At 35.3% G+C, this 21,794-nt stretch overlaps 1 protein-coding gene across 4 annotated transcripts in view; it reads left to right on the top strand.

The window, feature by feature from the left end:
- Positions 1 to 998: 998 nt before the first annotated feature.
- Positions 999 to 21,794, top strand: part of LOC129916475 (serine/threonine-protein kinase 11-interacting protein) — a 65,563-nt gene continuing 44,767 nt past the window's right edge. For 2 of the 4 annotated variants that reach the window (XM_055996462.1, XM_055996460.1), the window contains exon 1: positions 1,067 to 1,324. In XM_055996462.1, the coding sequence (XP_055852437.1) occupies positions 1,234 to 1,324 (91 nt within the window). In that variant the 5' untranslated portion in view covers positions 1,067 to 1,233. Of the gene's footprint in view, positions 1,325 to 19,159; positions 19,245 to 21,794 lie in introns of those variants that run through there. The other 2 variants (XM_055996463.1, XM_055996461.1) reach the window with 2 other exon arrangements.

The raw sequence follows: 21,794 nt of genomic DNA, 5'->3' as shown, positions 1-21,794 counted from the left end.
TGACGTTTCGCATTTGCGACCAAAAAAGAACAAGATTTATTTTTTTTTTCACTGAAACTGTTTTTTTTTATTTAATTTTGGCAAACGAAATTTTCACAATATATACAATATAAAATACAATACATTTTTTTCATTTTATTTTATTTGTTGTTGCGTTGGTGTTTCTTTAGATGTCCAATCGCATGTTTCACCTTCTGCCTTATTCTTCATCATTAGAGATTACATCTACAACACAAACAGAAATACATCACTTTAATCCAAACACTTTGAGCGATATATACAACATACCTTTTTTTGTTTCCATATTGTTAATAGTTTGATATAATTGTTTATAATTATACTTATATTCTATTAACAACGACACGAGACACGACGCGACTAAACACTTCAACAAAAAATAACAAAATGACGCTTTTGCTCTTGTTGGCTATGTCTGTCTACTTTTTTTCCTTTTCTCAGTTTTCACCACACGATTCTCTTAGACTTTGTGTTCATACACAAAAAGTTGCAAGTGTGTGAGTGCAACCCCGCTTTTCTCGGTCGGAGGTCGGACTGTCTTTTCTGGACTCCGTTTTCTTGCTTGAAGGGATATATAGGGTACCCTTCAAACAAACCCTCGTTGCGAATCCGGTCCGCCTCAGGCGGAGCTGAGTCCGACTTCGGCTCAGGAACGGGTCCGAAGGCGGCTCAAATTAGTATGGAAATTATAATCACCGCGGAGCCGATTTTATATGCATTGTTTTTTCACCACGATTTCTCCTTCGACTTTGTGTTCATACACAAAAAGTTGCAAGTGTGTGAATGCAAATCCGTCTTTCTCGGTCGAAGGTCGGAGTGTCTTTTCTGAACTCCGTTTTCTTGCTTGAAGGGCTGTGATGTATCTTTCCGTGCAATATTTTTATTCAATTTTCCATTATTTGTTTTCTTTTGTCTTCACCAAATTCATTAAAGTCCACCATAAATAAAAACAAAATAAAAGTTATTTACATAAATACTTATGGCGTATGACAATAAAGTGGAAATTAAACAAATAAATTAAATTATGTATATTGTTAAAATATACATATCTGCAAAGTTACGAAAATGAATGAACTATGAATTAGTAACAAATGACTCATACCTACATGAAATTTATTATAATAATAAAATGAATTTCCTGCTAAATTAAAATTGAATAAAATCAAGACCAATACAAATAAAAAATTAATCTAAAAAGAATTAAATTACACCGAAATGGATCCTCAAAAAATTACGGAACTGGCTAATTTATTACGAAACAGTGGTGATAAAGTCCTTAATTCGGAATTTAAACTAACTCTTACTGGTAAGTACATTAAATTCGAGTTCTAAGCAATCGCTATTTAGGCCGTGTGTGAATTGCGTTAAATAGTTAACACTATTGTTTTCTATGGAATCAATAAGTGTTCACTGCCGCTGTGCTGGACTGTTCTAGGCAGAAAAGTACAGCTTTTTGCTGTTCATTGAGATTTTTTCTGTGCTGAACTGTTCTAGTTTCCTGTTCATTGACAAAACTAGAACAGTTTAGAACAGGATTTTCTGTTCTTGGTTTTGAGTAAGATCAGGTTAGAACAGACTCGTGAGAAATGTCAAAAGCAAAGCTGTCATTTTTTTCTTTTTGTTTTGATTTAATTGTGCGAATATTTCTCGGGTGCTTGTGGTTTTTCTAACTAAAAACAATTTTTAATTTTATTTTTCGCAGTAAAAACTCAAAAAATAAATAAAACTAACGAGAACCGTTAAGCAAAAAATTCATATAATTTACAATTTGTTTTTTTTTTTTTTTTATTTTGCAACTGACGTTAAAATGACTGTTCTAACTTGATCTGACGTTTCTCACGAAACTGTGCTGTCCTGTCCTGTTCTGATCTAGAAAAATCCTCGCTGAACAGACTTAATATTCGATTAATTGTATTTAAATTGAACAAAATATTCTTTAAAAATGAGCGACAGTATTGAATAAGATTTGAATCGAGAATAATAAATTTTCTAAAACAAGTTTTGATATAAACATAAAAACATTCTCAGTTTAAACAAACATAAGTAAAGTAGAAAGTATGTTAAAGTATAAATTAACATTAAAGATAATTATTAATTGACTTCAACACTTTCCCTTGTTAATTGATTTTTAACATTTCAAAACAAACCCATTTCGCTGCATAACAGTTTCAGTCTTGGACATGGAAGGGGTTTAGTCATGATATCTGCAACTTGTTTTTCGGTTGATATCTGTTGGATTTCGATTTTTCCTTCAGTTACTTTTTCTCTGATGAAAAAGTGTTTTGTAGCGATGTGTTTTGTTCTTCTGTGGAATTCTGGGTTTTGAGCCAATCTTACAGCTGCAGAATTGTCCACTTGAAGAACTGGAATCTGTTTTAATTTGACTATTCCGTCGAATAATCTGCACAGCCAAATTATTTCTTTCGCTGCTTCATTCGCTGCAACGATCTCAGCTTCAGTTGTTGATGTTGCAACCATGACCTGTCTTTGGCTGAGCCAGGAAATAGCAGCACCCGCGTGAGTTATAACAACACCAGAAGTTGCACGCCCAGTGCTTTGGCATCCACCAAAATCAGCATCACTATAACATTTTAGGATTCTGGATTTGTCATCTTTCTTGTATTCAATCCCTAAATCCAAAGTTCCAGCTATGCACCTGAACACTCTTTTGACTCTAGATACATCTTCTTTGGATGGATTCTCTAAGGTTCTTGACAAAAATCCTACTGTATATGCTAGATCTGGTCTGGTTCCTAGCATTAAATACATCAGTGCACCAACTGCTTGTCTATACGGAAAATTTTGGTTTTCATAATCTACTTTCCCTGTTTTTGAAGTTTCTGTAATTTTCACAATTGGTGTAGAAATTGACTTGCATTCAGAAAACTGAAAACGATCGAGGATTTTTCTTGCGTGTGCTTTTTGGCTGACTTTTATTCTTTCTTCATTCTGTTCTATTTCTAGTCCCAAAAAGAACGTCGCTTTCTTCGAGGTGATCTTAAATTCGGTTTTCAGTTCTTCGATGAATTTCTCTAATTCGTATTGATCAGTTGCCCATCATCTACATACAGCACAAGAACAAGTTTCTTTCCGTTTCTTTCCCTCATATATAAACAAGGATCAGCGTCACTAACTCTGAATCCTAGTTTAGATATGAAACTTCCGAAACGCTTGTTCCAGCACCTAGAGGATTCTTTAAGACCATATAAACTTTTCATTAGTCTGCATACCTTATCGGTTCCATCTTCGTATCCAGCTGGCTGTTTCATGTAGATGACTTCTTCTAAATCACCGTACAAGAAAGCTGTTGAAACATCAAACTGAATAAGGTGCATCTTTTCGCTAGCAGCTATACTCAAAACTGGGGGGTCATTCCGTATCTCGATTATCGTCAGACGTTAACGTTTGGACGATAGAGTTGCTTCACGTAAAATAGAAAACGTCTATCGTTTGAACGATCACGTTTTCGCTATAAATTTTTTGCTTCACGGAAGACGAAAATCGTCTAAACGTACATGCCAAAACGTTCACGTTTGAACGATAGCTAAATAGCTCACGTTTTCCATACGTTTATACCCTTTTTTTATTTTTTCAAGGTTTTGACCAAAGGCAATATTAGATTAGAGTTTTTTTACTATTAAATACAAAAACATCAAATGATTGTTATTTTTTGGGGTTACTAAAAAAAAATTAAATGACGAGTTTGTCCTAACAAACGTAATGTATGTATGAATTATTTTAACATGTGCATATAAAAATATAAAATAGTTGTTTTTGCAAGAAGAATGCAAGTAAGAAACAAAAAAAAATTAAAACAAATATTTATTTTACATTTTTCTTCAATTCATACTACAGCTCACCAAAAAAAATGACAGGACACAAAAAAAAAAAAAAACAACAATGCAACTTCTTCCTCTTATTCTTAATGACAGACAGAGTCAGTATGACATTTAAAGCAGTTTGAGAATTTCTGAAACCTGTCAAACTGAGCGAAGAAAAAAACGTAGACGAAACGTATTTCGCTGAGTTGCGTGAAGCAAATTGTGGACGATCACGTCCACGATAAACGTTTTGACGATAAACGTTTTGAAAATTACGGAATGACCCCCCTGATCTTATAGTCCCCATCTTGGCTACTGGGCTGAAAATTTGACAATAATCGATGCCTTCTCGTTGGCTAAATCCCTTGGCCACTAGTCTTGCTTTGTATTTGTCAATGGTGCCATCTGGATTTTTCTTTAGACAATATACCCACTTGCAAGGTATTGCTTTTGCTCCTCTTGGCAAAGTTGTCAACTTCCAGGTTTGATTTTGTTGCAATGATGTCATCTCTCTTTCCATAGCTTTCACCCACTCTGATTTTTCTTTGCAGTTGATAGCTTCTTGGAATGTTTCAGGAATTGAAGAAAAATTGACATAATCTTCCTCTGCCATGACATAATCATCCAGATTTTTAGGTCTTCTTAAAGCTGTTCTATTTCTTAGATTTCTCTGGTGTTGTTGGTTTTGTTGGTCTTCTTGGTTTTGTTGGTTTTGTTGATTTCGTTGATTTGGTTGATTTTGTTGGTCTTCTTGGTCTTGTTGGATGACATCTTCATCAAGTTCTTGATTTTCACAATAGTTGTCACTCGCAGTTTCGTACTCATCCGAATATATGCTACTCTCTGGATTTTGTTCTTCATTTTGCTCTTCCCCGGTTGGGTCAACATCTTTGAAGGGTAACTTTATTGCATTTTTACATAGTATTGGATTTTCCTGACATTTAACGTCTCTTGACAGGATAACTTTGTTCTGTTCCTTGATGTAAATTCTGTATCGTTCATCACCATCATATCCAACGATATAGCCTTTAACTGCTTTTCTGTCCATTTTCTTTCTCTTTTGAACTGGAATATGGGTGTAGCAAGTTGAACCAATTATTCTTAAGTGCTTGATTCTCGGCTTCTTTCCAATCCACAATTCGTATGGGCTAACTTCATCAACTGATGACTTCCCAGTTCGGTTCAGGATGTAAACCGAGGTGTTTACAAGCTCCGCCCAAATTGCTTCTGGATACTCAGCTTCTCTACTTGAATACTTAAAAGTTCTTGCCATTTTAATTAAAGTTCGGTTCTCACGTTCACTACCGCCATTCTGCTCTGGAGTGTATGGCGCTGTCAGTCTTTGGGTGATTCCATTTAATCGAAGAATCTCTTTGACTTCTCTGTTGTCAAATTCACCGCCATTGTCACTCAATAATTCTTTAATCGGATGACCCAAGATCTTGGCATTAGCTATCACTTCTTTTAAGACATTCTTGACGTCAGATTTGTGTTCTATTGCAAAACCGTACCGGAATTTAGAGAAACTATCTTTAAAAACAACTAGATACTTTTTCTTCTTAAAAGAATCGCTAAAGGGTCCGCACACGTTGGTGGACATAAGCTCTTCTGGTATAGTCGCTTTTCTATTGTTTTCTATGGAATCAATATTCGATTAATTGTATTTAAATTGAACAAAATATTCTTTAAAAATGAACGACAGTATTGAAAAAGATTTGAATCGAGAATAATAAATTTTCTAAATCAAGTTTTGATATAAACATAAAAACATTCTCAGTTTAAACAAACATAAGTAAAGTAGAAAGTATGTTAAAGTATAAATTAACATTAAAGATAATTATTAATTGACTTCAACAAACACCGTGTAAAATTTTTGACACTATTGAGGTGAACAAAAAAATTTCAGCTGTATGGTTTATTGTTTAATATTTTTCTCTTCCTCTTTTCTGCTATCAAACTACTTTTAAATAAAAAAGAAAAAAAAAAAAACCATCTGCAAAAAAATTTAACTCAAATTTAACCAGGTCCCAGAGCCCAATAAATTTTTAACAGCTGAAAATTTTGTATTCACCTCAATAGTGTCAAAAATTTTACACGGTGTTAACTTTTTAACGCAATTCAACGCAATTTTAATAAAAAAATTCAGCTGTATGGATTATTGTTTAAAATTTTGTCTGCCATGATACTCGTTATTAATAAACAAAAAAAAAAACAAAACAAAACCATCTGCAAAAAAAAATTTAACTCAAATTTAACCAGCATGGCCCAACATGGCCTAAGACCTTGTGTGAATTGCGTTAAGTTAAGGTAAACAAAATGTAAACAATCCAAACTAAATGGCTTATTAAGCTAAATAAAGTTAAATTCAATTCAATACAAAATTTTCAGCTTTTAAAAATTTTTTGGGCTCTGGGACCTGGTTACATTTTTTTTTGCAGATGGTTTTGTTTTGTTTTTAATTTTTTTTTATTAAAAAGGAATTTCATAGTCAACTATTACACGAAGCCTCAAGAGGCTTGACTCTTTTTTCGAATTTCCTTTTGTTAAGGACCCAACCCATATAATCCGTTGCGTCCGTTGCGTCGAAGTTTTCAACTGACAGCTCGATAAAATACTCACGTTCTTATGGAAAGAGACCCATAAGCGACGGATCGGACTTTCTACTTTTTCATCCTTCGTATCCTTTGACATTGGTTGTAAACAATAGATCAGTTCGATTTTCTGTTTCTGAGAGCACACCGGGGAATTTCAGAACTAAGAACTGTGTTCTTTTCTTCTCCGATTTTATGAATTGTGAACTTTCATTATTTGTTTAGAACATTTAAGCCGTAGTGAATTGCGTTAAATGGTTAACACCGTGTAAATTTTTTGACACTATTGAGGTGAATAAAAAATTTTCAGCTGTTCAAAATTTATTGGGCTCTGGGACCTGGTTAAATTTGAGTTAAAATCTTTTTTGCAGATGGTTTTGTTTTTTTTTTTTTTTATTAAAAAGGAGTTTTATGGCAGAAAAAAGGCAGAGAAAAATATTAAACAATAAGCCATACTGAAATTTTTTTGTTCACCTCTGGGACCTGGTTAAATTTCAGTTAAATTTTTTTTCAGATGGTTTTGCTTTGTTTTTTTTTTTGTTATTAAGGTCGTGTGTGAATTGCGTTAAATAGTTAACACCGTGTAAAATGTTTGACACTATTGAGGTGAACAAAAAAATTTCAAAAAAATGTGTTGTTTAATTTTTTTTTTGCCTTTTTTCTGCCATGAACTCCTTTTTAATAAAAAAAAAAAAAAAAACAAAACCATCTACAAAAAAAATTTAACCTGGTCCCAGAGCCCAATAAATTTTTAACAGCTGAAAATTTTTTATTCACCTCAATAGTGTCAAAAATTGTACACGGTGTTAACTATTTAACGCAATTCACACACGGCCTAAAAAGGAGTATCATGGCAAAAAAAAAGGCAAAAAAAATTTTAAACAATAAACAATAAATTTTTTTTTTTAATTTTTTTGTTCACCTCAAGTGTCAAAAATTTTACACGGTGTTAACTATTTAACGCAATTCACACACGACCTAAGGCATAAGGCCGTGTGTGAATTGCGTTAAATAGTTAACACCGTGTAAAATTTTTGACACTATTGAGGTGAATACAAAATTTTCAGCTGTTAAAAATTTATTGGGCTCTGGGACCTGGTTAAATTTGAGTTAAAATCTTTTTTGCAGATGGTTTTGTTTTTTTTTTTTTTATTAAAAAGGAGTTTTATGGCAGAAAAAAGGCAGAGAAAAATATTAAACAATAAGCCATACTGAAATTTTTTTGTTCACCTCAATAATGTCAAAAATTTTACACGGTGTTAACTATTTAACGCAATTCACACACGGCCGTAAAATTGTTGACACTATTGAGGTGAATAAAACATTTTCAGCTGTTAAAAATTTATTGGGCTCTGGGACCTGGTTAAATTTGAGTTAAATTTTGTTTGCAGATGGTTTTGTTATGTTTTTTTTTTATTAAAAAGGAGTATCATGGCAGAAAAAAGGCAAACAAAATTTTAAACAATACATTTTTTTTTTGAAATTTTTTTGTTCACCTCAATAGTGTCAAAAATTTTACACGGTGTTAAGTATTTAACGCAATTCACACACGGCCTTAATAATATATCTAATAACATATCGTCGCCGTAAAGCAAAATTGTTCTAAGTCACAAAAAGCAAATTTTACAGGGAACGATTTTTAAGTTTCAAATTGGTTTAAAGCGACAATTTTCTGCTCGTTTGCCATTCAAGTTATGTTTTTTATAAAGTTTGTTCTTTTTACTTGAATAAAATATACAAGTTTACCTCGTTAGTAGGTGCATACTATTTTTGAATATTTTTAAAAACTAAAAACCCAAAATTGGATATAGAACAATTCCTATACAAGTACGTTTTTTCCTTAAATAAAAAGTGGATTTAGAACAAAATATGATAGGACTTACAACAATCAAGAATACTCGGGCTCATTTTCAAAAATCTGATGCCATTTTTAAAAATTCTTGGCAGTAAAGCTCTTTAGTCGTGTTATTCTTATTAAATTCACATAAATAAGTGTTAACTGACTTAGGTTGTATGTTCCAGGGAGGGTAGCGGGATGAATATTTAGCTATCTTTTTTACAGTGATGCCAATTTCGGTAGCCGTTCAATTGAGTAAAATAGCTATAGCTGATGGTATACGCTTTTGATTTTTGAGTTTCATAGCACTGATAACATCTTTATCAATCACGGAGCCGGAGAAAGCAAGTTTAACATAAAGTTTTGCTCTAAATTGTAACCGATTTCTAAATTAATTAAAACTACAATTATCTAAAAACTATTTATTGATTTATGATTAATAAATATAGAACTCACGAGTTGAGCAAAACATAGACCGACATATTTGACAGTACGAATAAACCTAAATTTATTCGAATAAAAAAGGAAAGGGATAATGATAGTACGAAATGGAACAAGGAATGAAAAGAAATTTGGTATGTTTCGAGAATGTGATTTGGGATGTTGAGAGAATGGAATACGGTATGTTTAGGTAGTATAAGATGTTGCAGATTTTAAACCAAGATTCTTGTTGCTAATTATAGCTATCAACTTTTTTTGAATCTTACTCTTGGAGGGATATGCAACTTGGGAATGATGATACCGATAATAAAGTTGCACAAAAGAAATTTGTTCAACAAAGAAAGTAGATTTTAAGTTATGTATTTACATAACGAACAAAGAAGGTTTTATGCTTTACAGCAAATTTGGGATATACTTGATGTACTAAGTTCAAAGTGTCGAGACGACTAATCTCCATCCGAAAATAACGATCGTTATATAATTTTTTAGAAGTTAATTTTATAAGTGTTAACTTTTATAAATCTTTATTTTGAACTTTTATAAGTGCTAACGAAAGCTAAGAAAAGTTAGATAAAAAAGCAATAGTTAATTGATATAAGCTGAATATCAATTTATTTGAGGCGATTTTGTTTAAATATACAGACCGCCTCAATTTCATGTCTAGAAGAATTATCCTGGTAAAAGAATACTACTAGAAGAAAGCCATACGAAGTTACAAGGCAAATTAAGATAACTCAAAAGAAATCAACTATAGTTCAGGTGGCTAACATGCCCTGATAGCAGTCTATAGTACCAGAGGATTCAAGTTCAATCCCAGTGTGAAACCAACCAATTTTTGTATTAAATTTTTTCATTTAAAGTAATTTCTTTTAATCGAAGTAATTAAGCTATTGTTGTTACTATAAATTTCAAAGTTTAAATAGTTAAAATACTTAATTCGAATCAGTAATACGAAAACAGTGACGGTAACAAAAGAATTTGTTTTAAACAGTTATAACACGAACCGGGTCTAAATATATATATGAATTTAGAATAGTGTTTTAAAAGAACAATTTAAGTATATATTAATATATAGTGAAATAATAACCAAAGGTACAAAAAGTCCTCACGTTACTTCTGCTGCAGTGATGACTTCATCATGATATAAAAGGGTGAGCTTGATTAAAAATACATATATTAGAAAAAAACTTATTTTAAATTATATACTTATATCTATCTTAAAATCATAACGCTATTCTAAAGGGTTTTTTGTGGATAGGGGATTAATGATTATTTAATTGAAACAACATAAAACTAAAATAAGAATTAGAATCTAAAATTAAGAATAAATACGAAGACGTTATAATCTTTCATAACGATTTCTTTGAACCCAATCTAAAACGTTTAACTGAATTCTATTTAGTATCATAAAATTATTTTTTTTAATTCGATAAAATTGCATATAAATAAAATATACTTAAAATTATTGAAATTTGCATTAATATAGAATAATTTTACTAATGATAAACTTATTAGAATAATGAAATACAATACTATTTATGTTTTTAAGTGAAGAAAAGTTAAAAGAATGAAAATGGAGTAAGTTTTAATATAAAGTGATGAGGGGGCAATATAAGTAGGAGGAAGTACTGAGGATAAGAAGATGTCAATTTTAAGGGTCGTCTAGGCGAGAACGGCGTCTATGGAAGGGAGGGTAAGAAAATCTCTCGCGTATCTTGAACATCTAAAGATACATTAGACTGGTATGATATTTATTTTTTTGTAATAAGGTTGAAGATCAAAGAACCACACCCACCGGCGAGCTACAGTAGCGATCAGCATACCAGCAAAGATCTTCGGTACCCAAATAAACCCGTTACAAAATGATGTTATTCTTTCTTCCAAGTTGGGAAGTCCAGCTTCCACAAGCATATGCATTTAAGCTTCTGCGAACACTTTGGTGGTATGATGCCTTGATTATGTTTAAAGTTGATTTTGGTGAGTTGCCGTAAATGATGAGCCATAGTCAATCTTACTTAAAAATAAAGATCTTGTAACATTGCAAAGAGAATTAACATGTGCATTACATTTTTTACTTGCTAGATAGTTAACAATATTTGTTCTCTTATAAAGTTTGTTTTTCTTAACTCTACACAATGTGTTTTCCAATTATATCTATTATTAAATGTAAGGTACTTAAACTATCAACATTTTTAATACTAATTTTGTTAAATGAAAAAGTTGTATTATTAATGACAACCTTGCTCCCGACCGGGAGGACCAGGCAAGGATATCATTTAAGACGTTTTTTAAAAGTATATTTGTGGTTGAAATGTCATTATGTTTACATAGAATATGGAAATCATCGGCGTATGCAGTGTGGTCTAATTGTTTGTGATTTCCTATGATAGCACTTAAGTCGTCAAACGCTATAATAAAAAGAACCACCGATAAAGGAGATCCTTGCGGAATTCCATTTGGAAGCTCAAAGGTATGTGAAAAGCAATTGTTTGTTTTTACGCAAAATTTTCTATTAAGGAGAAAGCCTTTAATATAATTAAATATTTTAGGGCCTATTCCCCATTTCCTATTTATTTATTTAGAACAATAATTTTGGACTGCTAGATATTCTGATATGTGCTTGTTAAAACAAGCCCAGTCAGCATAGTCAGTTTTAAATTTGCGGTTGACTACAGTAGGAACGTGAGGCGATCCAAGAACCAATTCACAGATAATTGGAAAGTGATCGCTGCATGTAATGTCGATGTGTGTTAGGGTGTTGTGTGTGGAAAAGTGGGTGGATGAACAATCATTTAATAATATAATATTAGAGTAAGACAGAAAATTTTCAATAATGGAACCTCTCCTATTTGTTTTCGGCGAACCCCAAAGAGTACTCCATGAGTTAACATCTCCTGTTAAGATAATAGGTGTACTTAATTGAAGAAAGCTTGAGAACTTTTGATTAGGGAGTATATACATTGAAACAAGTGTAAATTTGACAGAAAGTTGGATTTCAACTGCCAATGTTAAGGGGCGGCGCTAGACCAAAATGAGGCGTGTGCGAGAGTAAAATGATAGGAAAATGATTTTGGACTATCATTTTGAAAAAAGGATCAAATATTCCGTCCAAGTTCAAGTAAAAAATTGTTATAATAAACACACAGGTGTTTTATTTCAATGTAGATGAAAAACAAAATGCACGACTCGATCTCACGAACTTGTTCTTAAATTTCAAATTGCTTTAATTGTTTAAACTTTTTATATAAATAAGATTTGTTAAATATACGTATGTAGATATCAGAAAAAAAATTAATTCGTTCTTCAACGAATTTTTTTTATCCATACAAAGTATTTTTAAAATCATTACAATTCAAGGAAAAATTAGGTAAAAGGTGTTATGCAAATGCTATTAAATATAGGAATTAATGACTCAGTGATGTCAAGATAAAGGTTATAACATCTTCTTTCAAAATTGAGAGGTCTGCCGGATCGAAGCTTGGCATTTCACCCTCAAGCCTGTGGGAACGTTAGAAGTGAAAAACGCTCCTAACTTTAAAACAGGCTGCATGACCTAAGTTCCAATTTCTGACTTGAAAGACCTCTGGTTTTCAAAAGTAGACATTATTAGCTTTAATTCGAGATTAAATTTGCCTTTTTACTCCATAAGTTCAACGGGGCGCAGTGTATTAGATGAGACTTTTTCCTGAATTATTCGTAGTTTTACATAAACTTTGGGTCGTTGTTAACAATCTATCAAGGATAGGTTAGGTTAGGTAGTAGTGGCTGTCAGGCAAATTACTCGACACACTTAGACCCTTATGGATCCATTGTGATACCACAAAAGACTAGCAAGTTGGGACTCACTAGCCCAACCACTCGGTGCTTCTTATGAATGAAGATAGACTGACTTTTAACGTCCGTTTTCACTAGATCACTAGTGTATTCGTAGAAGAATTCTCCTAGATAGAGTCTTCTTCTATTAGAGAGAGCAGGGCAGGTGCACAGAAGATGTTGAACAGTTTCCTCTTCTTCTTCATCCATGCAACTTCTGCAGAAATCGTTAGAGAACACGCCCATTCTTTTTGCGTGTCTACCTATTAGACAGTGTCCTGTAAGGACACCTATGGTGGAGCTAATATGCATTCTGTTTAAATTTAACAAACCCTTTGAACGTTTCAAGTCTATACAAGGCCATATTTGTTTAGTAGCTAGGCAAGTATTACTCTGAGTCCATCTGAGGTTGGTTTTCTTTAAAGCGTCCTGCTTTAGCATAAGTTTGCATGTAGCGATAGGTGTTCCTATATTGTTCCTTTCTGGTTGAAGAGGAGTAATTGTTCCTAGTCTGCCCTGCAGTTGCCTGGGATGTCTCTATGTCCCGGCACCCATACGAGGTGAATGTTAAACTGCTCAGACATCTCCCTTAGAGATGTTTGACAGTCGAGGACCGTGATTGAGTTTGTAGAGACAGAGGCAAGAGATTTAATGGCTGCTTGACTATCCGAGAAGATCCGAATATCCGTGTTGGATATTACGTTTTCTCTGAGCCAAGAGAGAACCTCCTTAATCGCCAGAATTTCTGCTTGGAACACGCTACATTGGTCTGGTAAGCGGAAGAAGAGACTGAGATTCAGTTTTTCCGAAAATATGCCACTTCCTACACCTTCATTGGTTTTTGAACCATCAGTATAGAAGTGTAAAGAGTCATTATCCAGAGTACTAAGGTTCTCCCATTCAGTTCTGGAGGGAATGGAGTTCTGGAAATTATTATCGAACACCAGTTGAGGTGTGGTATAGTCTAGACGATCCGGAAGGAATCCGAAGTTGTTTAGAATGTTTGTGTGGCCAATATGATTACTGGTCCACTGAGAGGTTGCTTTTAGACGAGTAGCTGAGCTAGCTGCTACTTGTTTGCTGAAGATGTCTAGGGGTGTGAGATTTAGAAGTATGTCTAGGGCGTCAGAAGGGGTTGACCTCAGCGCACCGCTTATGCACATACTTGCTGACCTTTTGACTTTGATAAGCTTGTTTAAGTTTATCGTTTTGTCCAGTGCGGTCCACCAAACTACCATCCCATATGTAAGTATTGGTATTATGACCGATGTGTACAGCCAGTGTGCAATGTTAGGAGAAAATCCCCATTTGCCACCAATGGCTTTTTTGCATGAAAAGAGTGCCACATTGGCTTTTTTAACTCTTTCTTCAATATTGAGCTTCCAGGTCAGTTTTTTATCAAAAATGAGTCCTAGGTATTTAGCTTGATCTGATAGAGTAAGTGTTACCTCTTTAATTGTAGGGAGTTTGAAGTCTGGAATCTTGTATTTCCTCGTGAAAAGGACAAGATCCGTTTTGTGGGGATTAATATCCAATTCACATCCTCTAGCCCAGTGAATTAGCTTGTTTAAAGCTGTTTGTAGAAGTTCTGCAAGTGTCTGTGGGTATTTGCCCGATACGGCAATTGCCACATCATCCGCGTAGGCGATAACCTTAAAACCTTCTCCCTCTAGGTCTAGCGGCAATTCGTTGACTACTAAGTTCCATAGGAGAGGCGATAAGACCCCTCCTTGAGGGGTCCCTCTGTTGGCTGCTCTACGGGTTTTGAAGTTTCCCAACTCTGAACTGATAATCCTGCTACTAAGCATGATTTCTATCATGTTCTTAAGCGGGTCTTCTATTTTGAGATTGTCAAGAGCATTCATGATTGCTGAGTTCCTGACTCTATGTCTAAAAAGGCGACAAGAGTGTACTCTTTGTAGTGTAGAGAGTATTCAATGGTGCTTACCAGAGAATGGAGAGCAGTTTCCACCGATTTCCCCTTAGTGTAGGCATGTTGTGCCTTAGAGATCAGACATGGTTCAATTTCCTGTCTTAGATGGATATCTATCATTCTTTCTAGAGTTTTAAGCAGAAAGGATGATAGACTAATAGGTCTTAAATCTTTTGGAGTGATATGAGAGCATTTTCCCGCCTTTGGTATAAAAACCACCTTTGCTTCTCTCCAGGCCTTTGGAATATACGAGAAGCTTATCATTATAATTTCCAACTTTCGTAGTATGATATCTGAGACGTGTTGTAATTCAGCGGGTATGATACCATCTGGCCCAGGTGATTTGTATGGATGGAAGCTATTTATTGCCCATATTAGTCTATCCTTGGAAATAAGATCTTTGCTAATTTGATAAAATTGGTTGGGTCGGTGACCAATGTCACTTATTGAGTTCGAGCTACCAGGGAAATGAGTGTCTAGTAGCAAGTTTAGCGATTCCTCATAGGAGCTAGTCCAATACCCATTTGAGTCTTTTAGGGAGCTCGGCATGGTTGGATTAGTTAAAAGGATTTTTCTGAGTCTAGATGCCTCAGAGGAATCTTCAATTTTACTACAGAAGTTCCTCCAGGAGGATCTTTTACTTTTCCGTAGTTGTTTCTTGTAACTTTTTAGAGAAACTTTATACAGGTCCCAGTCTAATGGGTTCCTTGTTTGTTTAGCCCTATTGAAAGCCTTTCTACAGTCTTTCCTGAGCGGTTCTAGCTCTTTGTTCCACCAGTGCGGTTTTTTCTTTCCTCTTATTATGGTAAGGGGACAAGAGTTAGCCATGGAATTGTTTAGAGCTTTGGTGAGATCGTTGACTTTTAAGTCAAGATCATCTGTATTAGAAGGGAAAATATTGTCCTGATTATCGTAGCAGGTAGTAAAAGTTTCCCTATATTTCACCCAATCCGTTTTCCTATAATTACGAAAACCGGTGGGTTTTGTGCATTCATCTTCGAGACTAAATTGGATATACCTATGATCTGAGAATGAGTGAACATTAGATACAGCCCAATTCCTTATCTTGTGGTGAATTGTTTGTGATACAAGGGTAATGTCCAATACCTCTTGTCGGTTCTTTGTAACAAAGGTAGGTTCATTACCAATATTACAAATAAGGAGACTAGTACTTAGAATAAAATCAAAAAGTGACTCACCTCTTTCATTTACGTCAGTACTCCCCCACACTGTGTGATGAGCATTAGCATCACTGCCAATGAGGAGATCTACTTTTTGGCTCGCTGCTGCTGCGATCATTCGCCCAAGTGTCTCCCCCGGAGGCGGCCCACAATCATGGCCTAGGTAAGCAGACGTAATCCAATATGTTCCTTTGGAGGTCTGCAGTGTAGCGGTTGTGATATCACGATCGCTGTAATTAGGGAGTAAAAATACTGTTAGTGTTTTCTTTGCTAGTATGCAGGATCTAGGCTCACCTTTATCCGTCACATACAGCAGAGAATAATCTCTCGTCCCGAGGCCTCTCACCAAGGATTTTACAATCCAAGGTTCCTGGATCAGGACTATATCCTCTCCGGACTTGCTTAGTCGGAGAAGAAGGGCGGCCGAAGCCTTTATGGAGTGTTGGAGATTAATCTGTACCACCTGCAGCATGGCTACAACCAGTACCATCAACCGCCACCACTGTGGCATTTAGGTCTTCCGTTTCTGAGGTAGAGTTTAATAGCTCATCCTCAGAAAGAAGATCCTCCTGCGCAACGCTGACAGTGTCCATGTCGGACAAACTTCCAGCCATCTCATCATCTTCCAATACGGAAGATATTGTTTTCGCGTCCTTTTCGGACGCTGGGTTTTGGTTCGTGTCATTTACTGACACTGGGGTTTGTTTTGTTCCCTCTTCGGGAACTTTCGAAGATGACCGCTGATCTGGAATGGAAGAGCTGCATGATGCATCCACTTCCATTGCTGAAAGTGCTTTACATATGCCCAATACCTCCATTTCAGACTGCGCCGTATGGCCTGCAAGCCTTGCCATCTCCTCATCTTTTTTATAGATTTTTAGCACAAGGCTATCAAATCCATACTGGATAACTCCCCCGGTTGCAGCCAGAGGATCCAGTGATTCTTTGTTAATGATAACAAGAGCCGAACGATAGCGCCCCACCGGCTCTTTTTCGATGATTGGGACTTTCCAGTCGTGAGTGGGCATCGAAGGGTTACTGAATTGAATCAGTCGGAGAACCATCTCTGGTGACGTGTGTAAGGCCGGGACCAGAGTACGAGCTCTTGGCCTGCAGGGGATTTCCTCCCTTGGCACAACCTCCAGCTTAGCACCTGGCCAGATCTCACCCAAATCACCCACAGCAAGCTTATAGAGATGTAACGATCTCTGATCAATGCAAACGATGAGTTTGACCCTATTTTGGTGCCATCCTCCGTCGCTTACCTTGGGAAGGTTTACGGTTTGGTTGTTTTTCACTTCCTCATCGCGAACCGGTGGCAGCAGAGGCGCCGTTCCCGGAAGATTGTTTGTACTACTAGCATTAGGATTTGACTCCGTCCTGCAAGTAGTAGACGTTGGCATGACTGCCGCATCACTCGCTATTTTAGAGCAAGTGGCCGGCAAGTCCTGCTTCCCGCCATGTTTTTTTGGTTTTGTTTGTTTGTTTTGTTTTTTTGTTTAAAGAGTTCATAGAAGGTCCCACGAGTAGAAACGGAAAGAAAAGGTCAGCCCCGGCAGAGCCGTGTACCGGGGTAAGGCTAGTCTATTTCGGACCTTGCCAGGCATCCGAAAGAGCTCGTAAGTGACTGGTTTACCCCCCAGTCTTGCATTCTTCGGCACGGTTTCTAAAAGCTCACACCACCACTGAAATTAGGGACCCCGAATCTATGGTGAAGTTGAATTTCTGAGGATTGTACTATTAAGAAGTAAGAACCACTCAGCGATCCAACCTAACCTTAGCTGCCACCGCTTTGACATCGTACAAAGCATAAACTGTGGTGGTCATTGTCCGCCCGGCACCCACTTGGAGGGTTCGATCGAGGATTTTTGCCAGGCAAACAATCTATCAAGCTTTTTCCAAAACACCGTTTGTATTTTAATGCTAATTCCTTAACTGCCGACCAAAAAACGCACTTCCCTCGCTTCTAACCTTAAAGTAAGCTGCTACTCCATCATCAGGTCGAATATGAAAAAGCATTCGACCTGATGATGGAGTAGCAGCTCCGAAACGCGTCGTCGGCGTCGTCAAGAGTTGTAAATTTTTAAAATTAAAACTTTAAATAAATAAATATTTATATAAAATAATTGTGTAACTGTTACTACATTTTATTTAAACACTTAAAATGAGGGTTACATATTGTACTAACAATCCTATTAATTTGATCCTTTTTATCACAAACTGCACAATTATTTTTCATACTTTTACTTTTGCACCTCACTCTTTCAAAATATTAATTTGTATGAAAATTCAATACAAAATATAAGGAAGCTCTCTAAGTTTTTCATGAAAATTCAATATTCCATGGTATATATAATTCATTTTTTGATTATTTTTGATTCTTGTACGATGTATAAAATATATATGCGGTTAAAAAAAATGCAAAAAATTTTCCATGTGGTGCAATGGTACCATTTCAAAAGTGTTCTTTCTCGCCAAAAAACACAGAAAAAGTCTTGTATCTACCTTTCGGATGGAATACAAGGTGGCCCAATATCTCAAAATAACACTTATATTGATTATTACCAACGAAGTTAATTTCATGCTTTTATCACAAAGTGCACGATTGAACTCTTTTTCAATACTAAGCCGCCTCACTATTAAGCAAAATTGTTGATTTAAAACGGGAAAAGTTTGGCGGATTGTGAATCCCTCCGTATTTTGAAACATCAATGGTTCCGCAAAATGTGTTCGAATACGGGATTTCGAAAAGCGAAAATTCAAAAATTCCACTTAATAAGATTGTCCTTTTTATTCATTTTTCAGGAGATCAACAAATTGGCGGCGGAAAACAGGGGTCGAATCACCGCACACGATTACGATCATACGTTAACGTTTTGACTATTGCTCTCCCTATTTAATCAGTCGAAAAAGAAAGGCACACATAGCAACCATACGTTAACGAATGTATGCCGTAGTTCGACCCCAGTAAAGTTCTAAGTCCTAAGTTTAAATTGGTACAAAGTGTGAAAAATCAGTCTATATAAATTGCGAGCGTTAGCGAGAAAACAATTTTTTTACAGGAAATAAAGTTAACCCATTCTTAAGCTCTATACAAAAAATTAATTCATCCAAATTTACAAAATTGAAAAATAATAAAAGAGAAAAAAGTTTTTGTCACTGAGATTTTGTAAGAAAAAATGTATACATTTCATTATGTTTTAAATTAAATTGGGAATCTTAAGGCAAACATTTTAGATAATCCAAGGTGCAAACTAAATATGTGCTCCACTTTAGAAAAAAAAGGTAAAAAATAATCTCAAATTGTTTAATTTTCTTTTTCTATCGAGTGGAAACAAGCCAATTTCAATTATTTATTTTTGTTTGATTATTATAAATAAAGAAAAGAGACATGTTTTTTCGGAGACATTTTCATTTGGCGCCCCTCCAAGCGCGGGGCCGTGTGCGGGGGCACACTCCGCACACCCCTTCCGCCGCCTCTGTAAGTTAGAATGGTGGATATTATTGGGACTTGAACATGGGTAGTACCTTTCTTAACAAGTATGCCGATACCTTGTTTGGATGTTGTGTTTTCTGGAAAGTTTTTAAAATATCCAGTAAATGACTTAGGTATGTATGGTGTGAAGTTATAAGGGCAGTGGGTTTCTTAAATTGCTATAAAAGATGGGCGGTGTTGCTTTATAAGAATATTTAATTCGTCAAGATTATTTATAAAGCCTTTAATGTTCCATTGTAAAAAATTTATTTTATTTTGATGAATATTTTGTTGATCAGTTTTTGGCCGCAGGCTCCCCTGACAAGAGCTGGAGTGGGATGGATGGAGACCATTTGATCCCACACCCGCTCTTGTCAGTGACGTCTGCGACCTTGTGGTTGGCAAAATTTTATTGTTTTCATACATTGTCATCTGTATCGGAAGTGCTCATATAATATATTTGATTATCGATTAAGTTCTTCGTAATTGAAGAAAATGGGGAGTTTATTTGAGATTCATTGTTTTCTAAAGTGTTTGAAGAACTTGGATAGTTTTTAATTGTATTTGTGTTTTCTGTTGGTTGAGTTTTTGTATGTGTGATATTTGGAAGAAGTGTGGGAAGTGGGCGATTGTTAGATAAAGTGTTATTTTGAGGTTTTAGTTGTGTTTTTGAATTAGGTGGAGAATTTATATATATATTTTTTTTTTTTTATAATTAGCGCGCATTAAAGGGATTAGTCTACCCTTTTATAATTATAATTAGCGCGCATTAAAGGGATTAGTCTACCCTTAATATGGTGAACACAGTACGAGGATTAGGAAAATAGGGAAGGGTTTGAAAGGAGATACCGATGAACATTAGTTTTGAAGTCCTGAGTTTTGAAATGCGATGGAAAAACAGAAGCGTAATGCGTTCCACATTCGTGTAGTGCGGCTGAAGAAAGAATCTCTGTATCTGACGGTACGTCCGAAATTGGACTCTAGGGTAAACTGATGAGCATTCCTTGAAGCGCGAGTGGTGGTGATAGTTTGTTTATGGTGGTGGCTTTCACATATATTCACAGACAACACTGTACACAAAAGGGTTTTGGGGGGTAAGACTTACGAAAATTTACAGTCTTGGTATAGTTTGTCGATGGTTAACACGCACACATTTATAGATTCACGACATTCACCACACATCGAACACGAACACGCACACATTTATAGATTCACGACATTCACCACACATCGAACACGAACACAACCATAGATTCACGACATTCACCACACCTCGCAACTTGTAGGCAAACGTCATTAGACCGCTCAGTTTCCAGTCTTGGCCCACGACTCTCCGGTCGGATAGTTTTTTCTTTCATATTTTTTCTCTTTTGCACTCATTATGTTTGAAAAGAGGCGCGCCTCTTGAGGCTTGACTCTTTTTTCTAATTTTCTTTTGATAATCTTTCTGTGAAGTGCTTACTATAACACGATGCCTCTTGAGTCAAATTTGACATTTCTCTTTTGATTTAAAATTTGTTGTTGTTGTATTGCACCAAGAAGCAAAAAGAAATCAAAGGGAATGTTGAAAAAAGAAAAAGTGGAAAAAGAAACGTCAAAAAAGAGTCTGAGAAATTCGACCCACGACTTTGTGCGGAAAATTTATTGTTTCATTTTTTTTTCTCTTTTACGTTTGAAAAGAGGCGCGCCTCTTGAGGCTTCGTGTAATAGCTGACATAGCAGAAAAGAGGCAGAGAAAAATATTAAACAATAAGCCATTCAGCTGAAATTTTTTTTTTCACCTCAATAGTGTCAAAAATTGTACACGGTGTTAACTATTTAACGCAATTCACACACCGCTCAATTCAATGAAATGAAATTATTTTATTCACCTCAATAGCGTCAAAAATTTTACACGGGGTTTAAGCCACAACCATAATTGGCGGAGTTAGTCGGAGCCCTTCAAGCAAGAAAACGGAGTTCAGAAAAGACACTCCGACCGAGAAAAACGGGGTTGCACTCACACACTTGCAACTTTTTGTGTATGGACACAAAGTCGAAGGAGAAATCGTGGTGAAAAAACCAATACATATAAAATCGGCTCCGCGGTGATTATAATTTCCATACTAATTTGAGCCGCCTTCGGACCCGTTTCGTAGTCGAAGTCGGACTCAGCTCCGTTATTAACAAAAATAACCATTATGAATATGTATATGGAGGGCTAAGAGCTGAAGTGAACCAAGTCACAAAAAATGAATTCAGAGATATAACGAGGTAAAGTAAATACTATTCCATTTAATCTTATGGTGAATATTTTTTTCGAATAATTGACAATTTGAATCGAAAAACTTTTGGATCAAACTAATGAAAGACGTTTGTAGAGCAGCGTTACCGCTGTGCCACTTTAGTGGCACAATGCCACCTTCTTTCAGCCTGTGCTACCGAGCCAATACCTTTTAGTCTGTGCCACTTTTTTAGAATTCCATTCAATTAAAACAAAAACAAAATTCACCATGATACAAAAAACTAAAAACTTGATACAAAAAGCTAAAAAACATCCTGGTACATTCTTGGAATTAGTGCTAATAGGCTTATTTTTTTTTGTTTTTATATTTGTTTGGATATTCTATAACTTATGTCAAAAATCTAAAAAAGTCTCATGTCCGCAAGTCCTAATTTTTCAGGTAAAAAAAAATAATACGAAA

Source organism: Episyrphus balteatus, chromosome 3 (assembly GCF_945859705.1).
Source record: "Episyrphus balteatus chromosome 3, idEpiBalt1.1, whole genome shotgun sequence".
Taxonomy (NCBI): domain Eukaryota; kingdom Metazoa; phylum Arthropoda; class Insecta; order Diptera; family Syrphidae; genus Episyrphus; species Episyrphus balteatus.
Note: the sequence above shows the minus strand (reverse complement) of the source record. Positions and strands in the feature narration are given on the sequence as shown.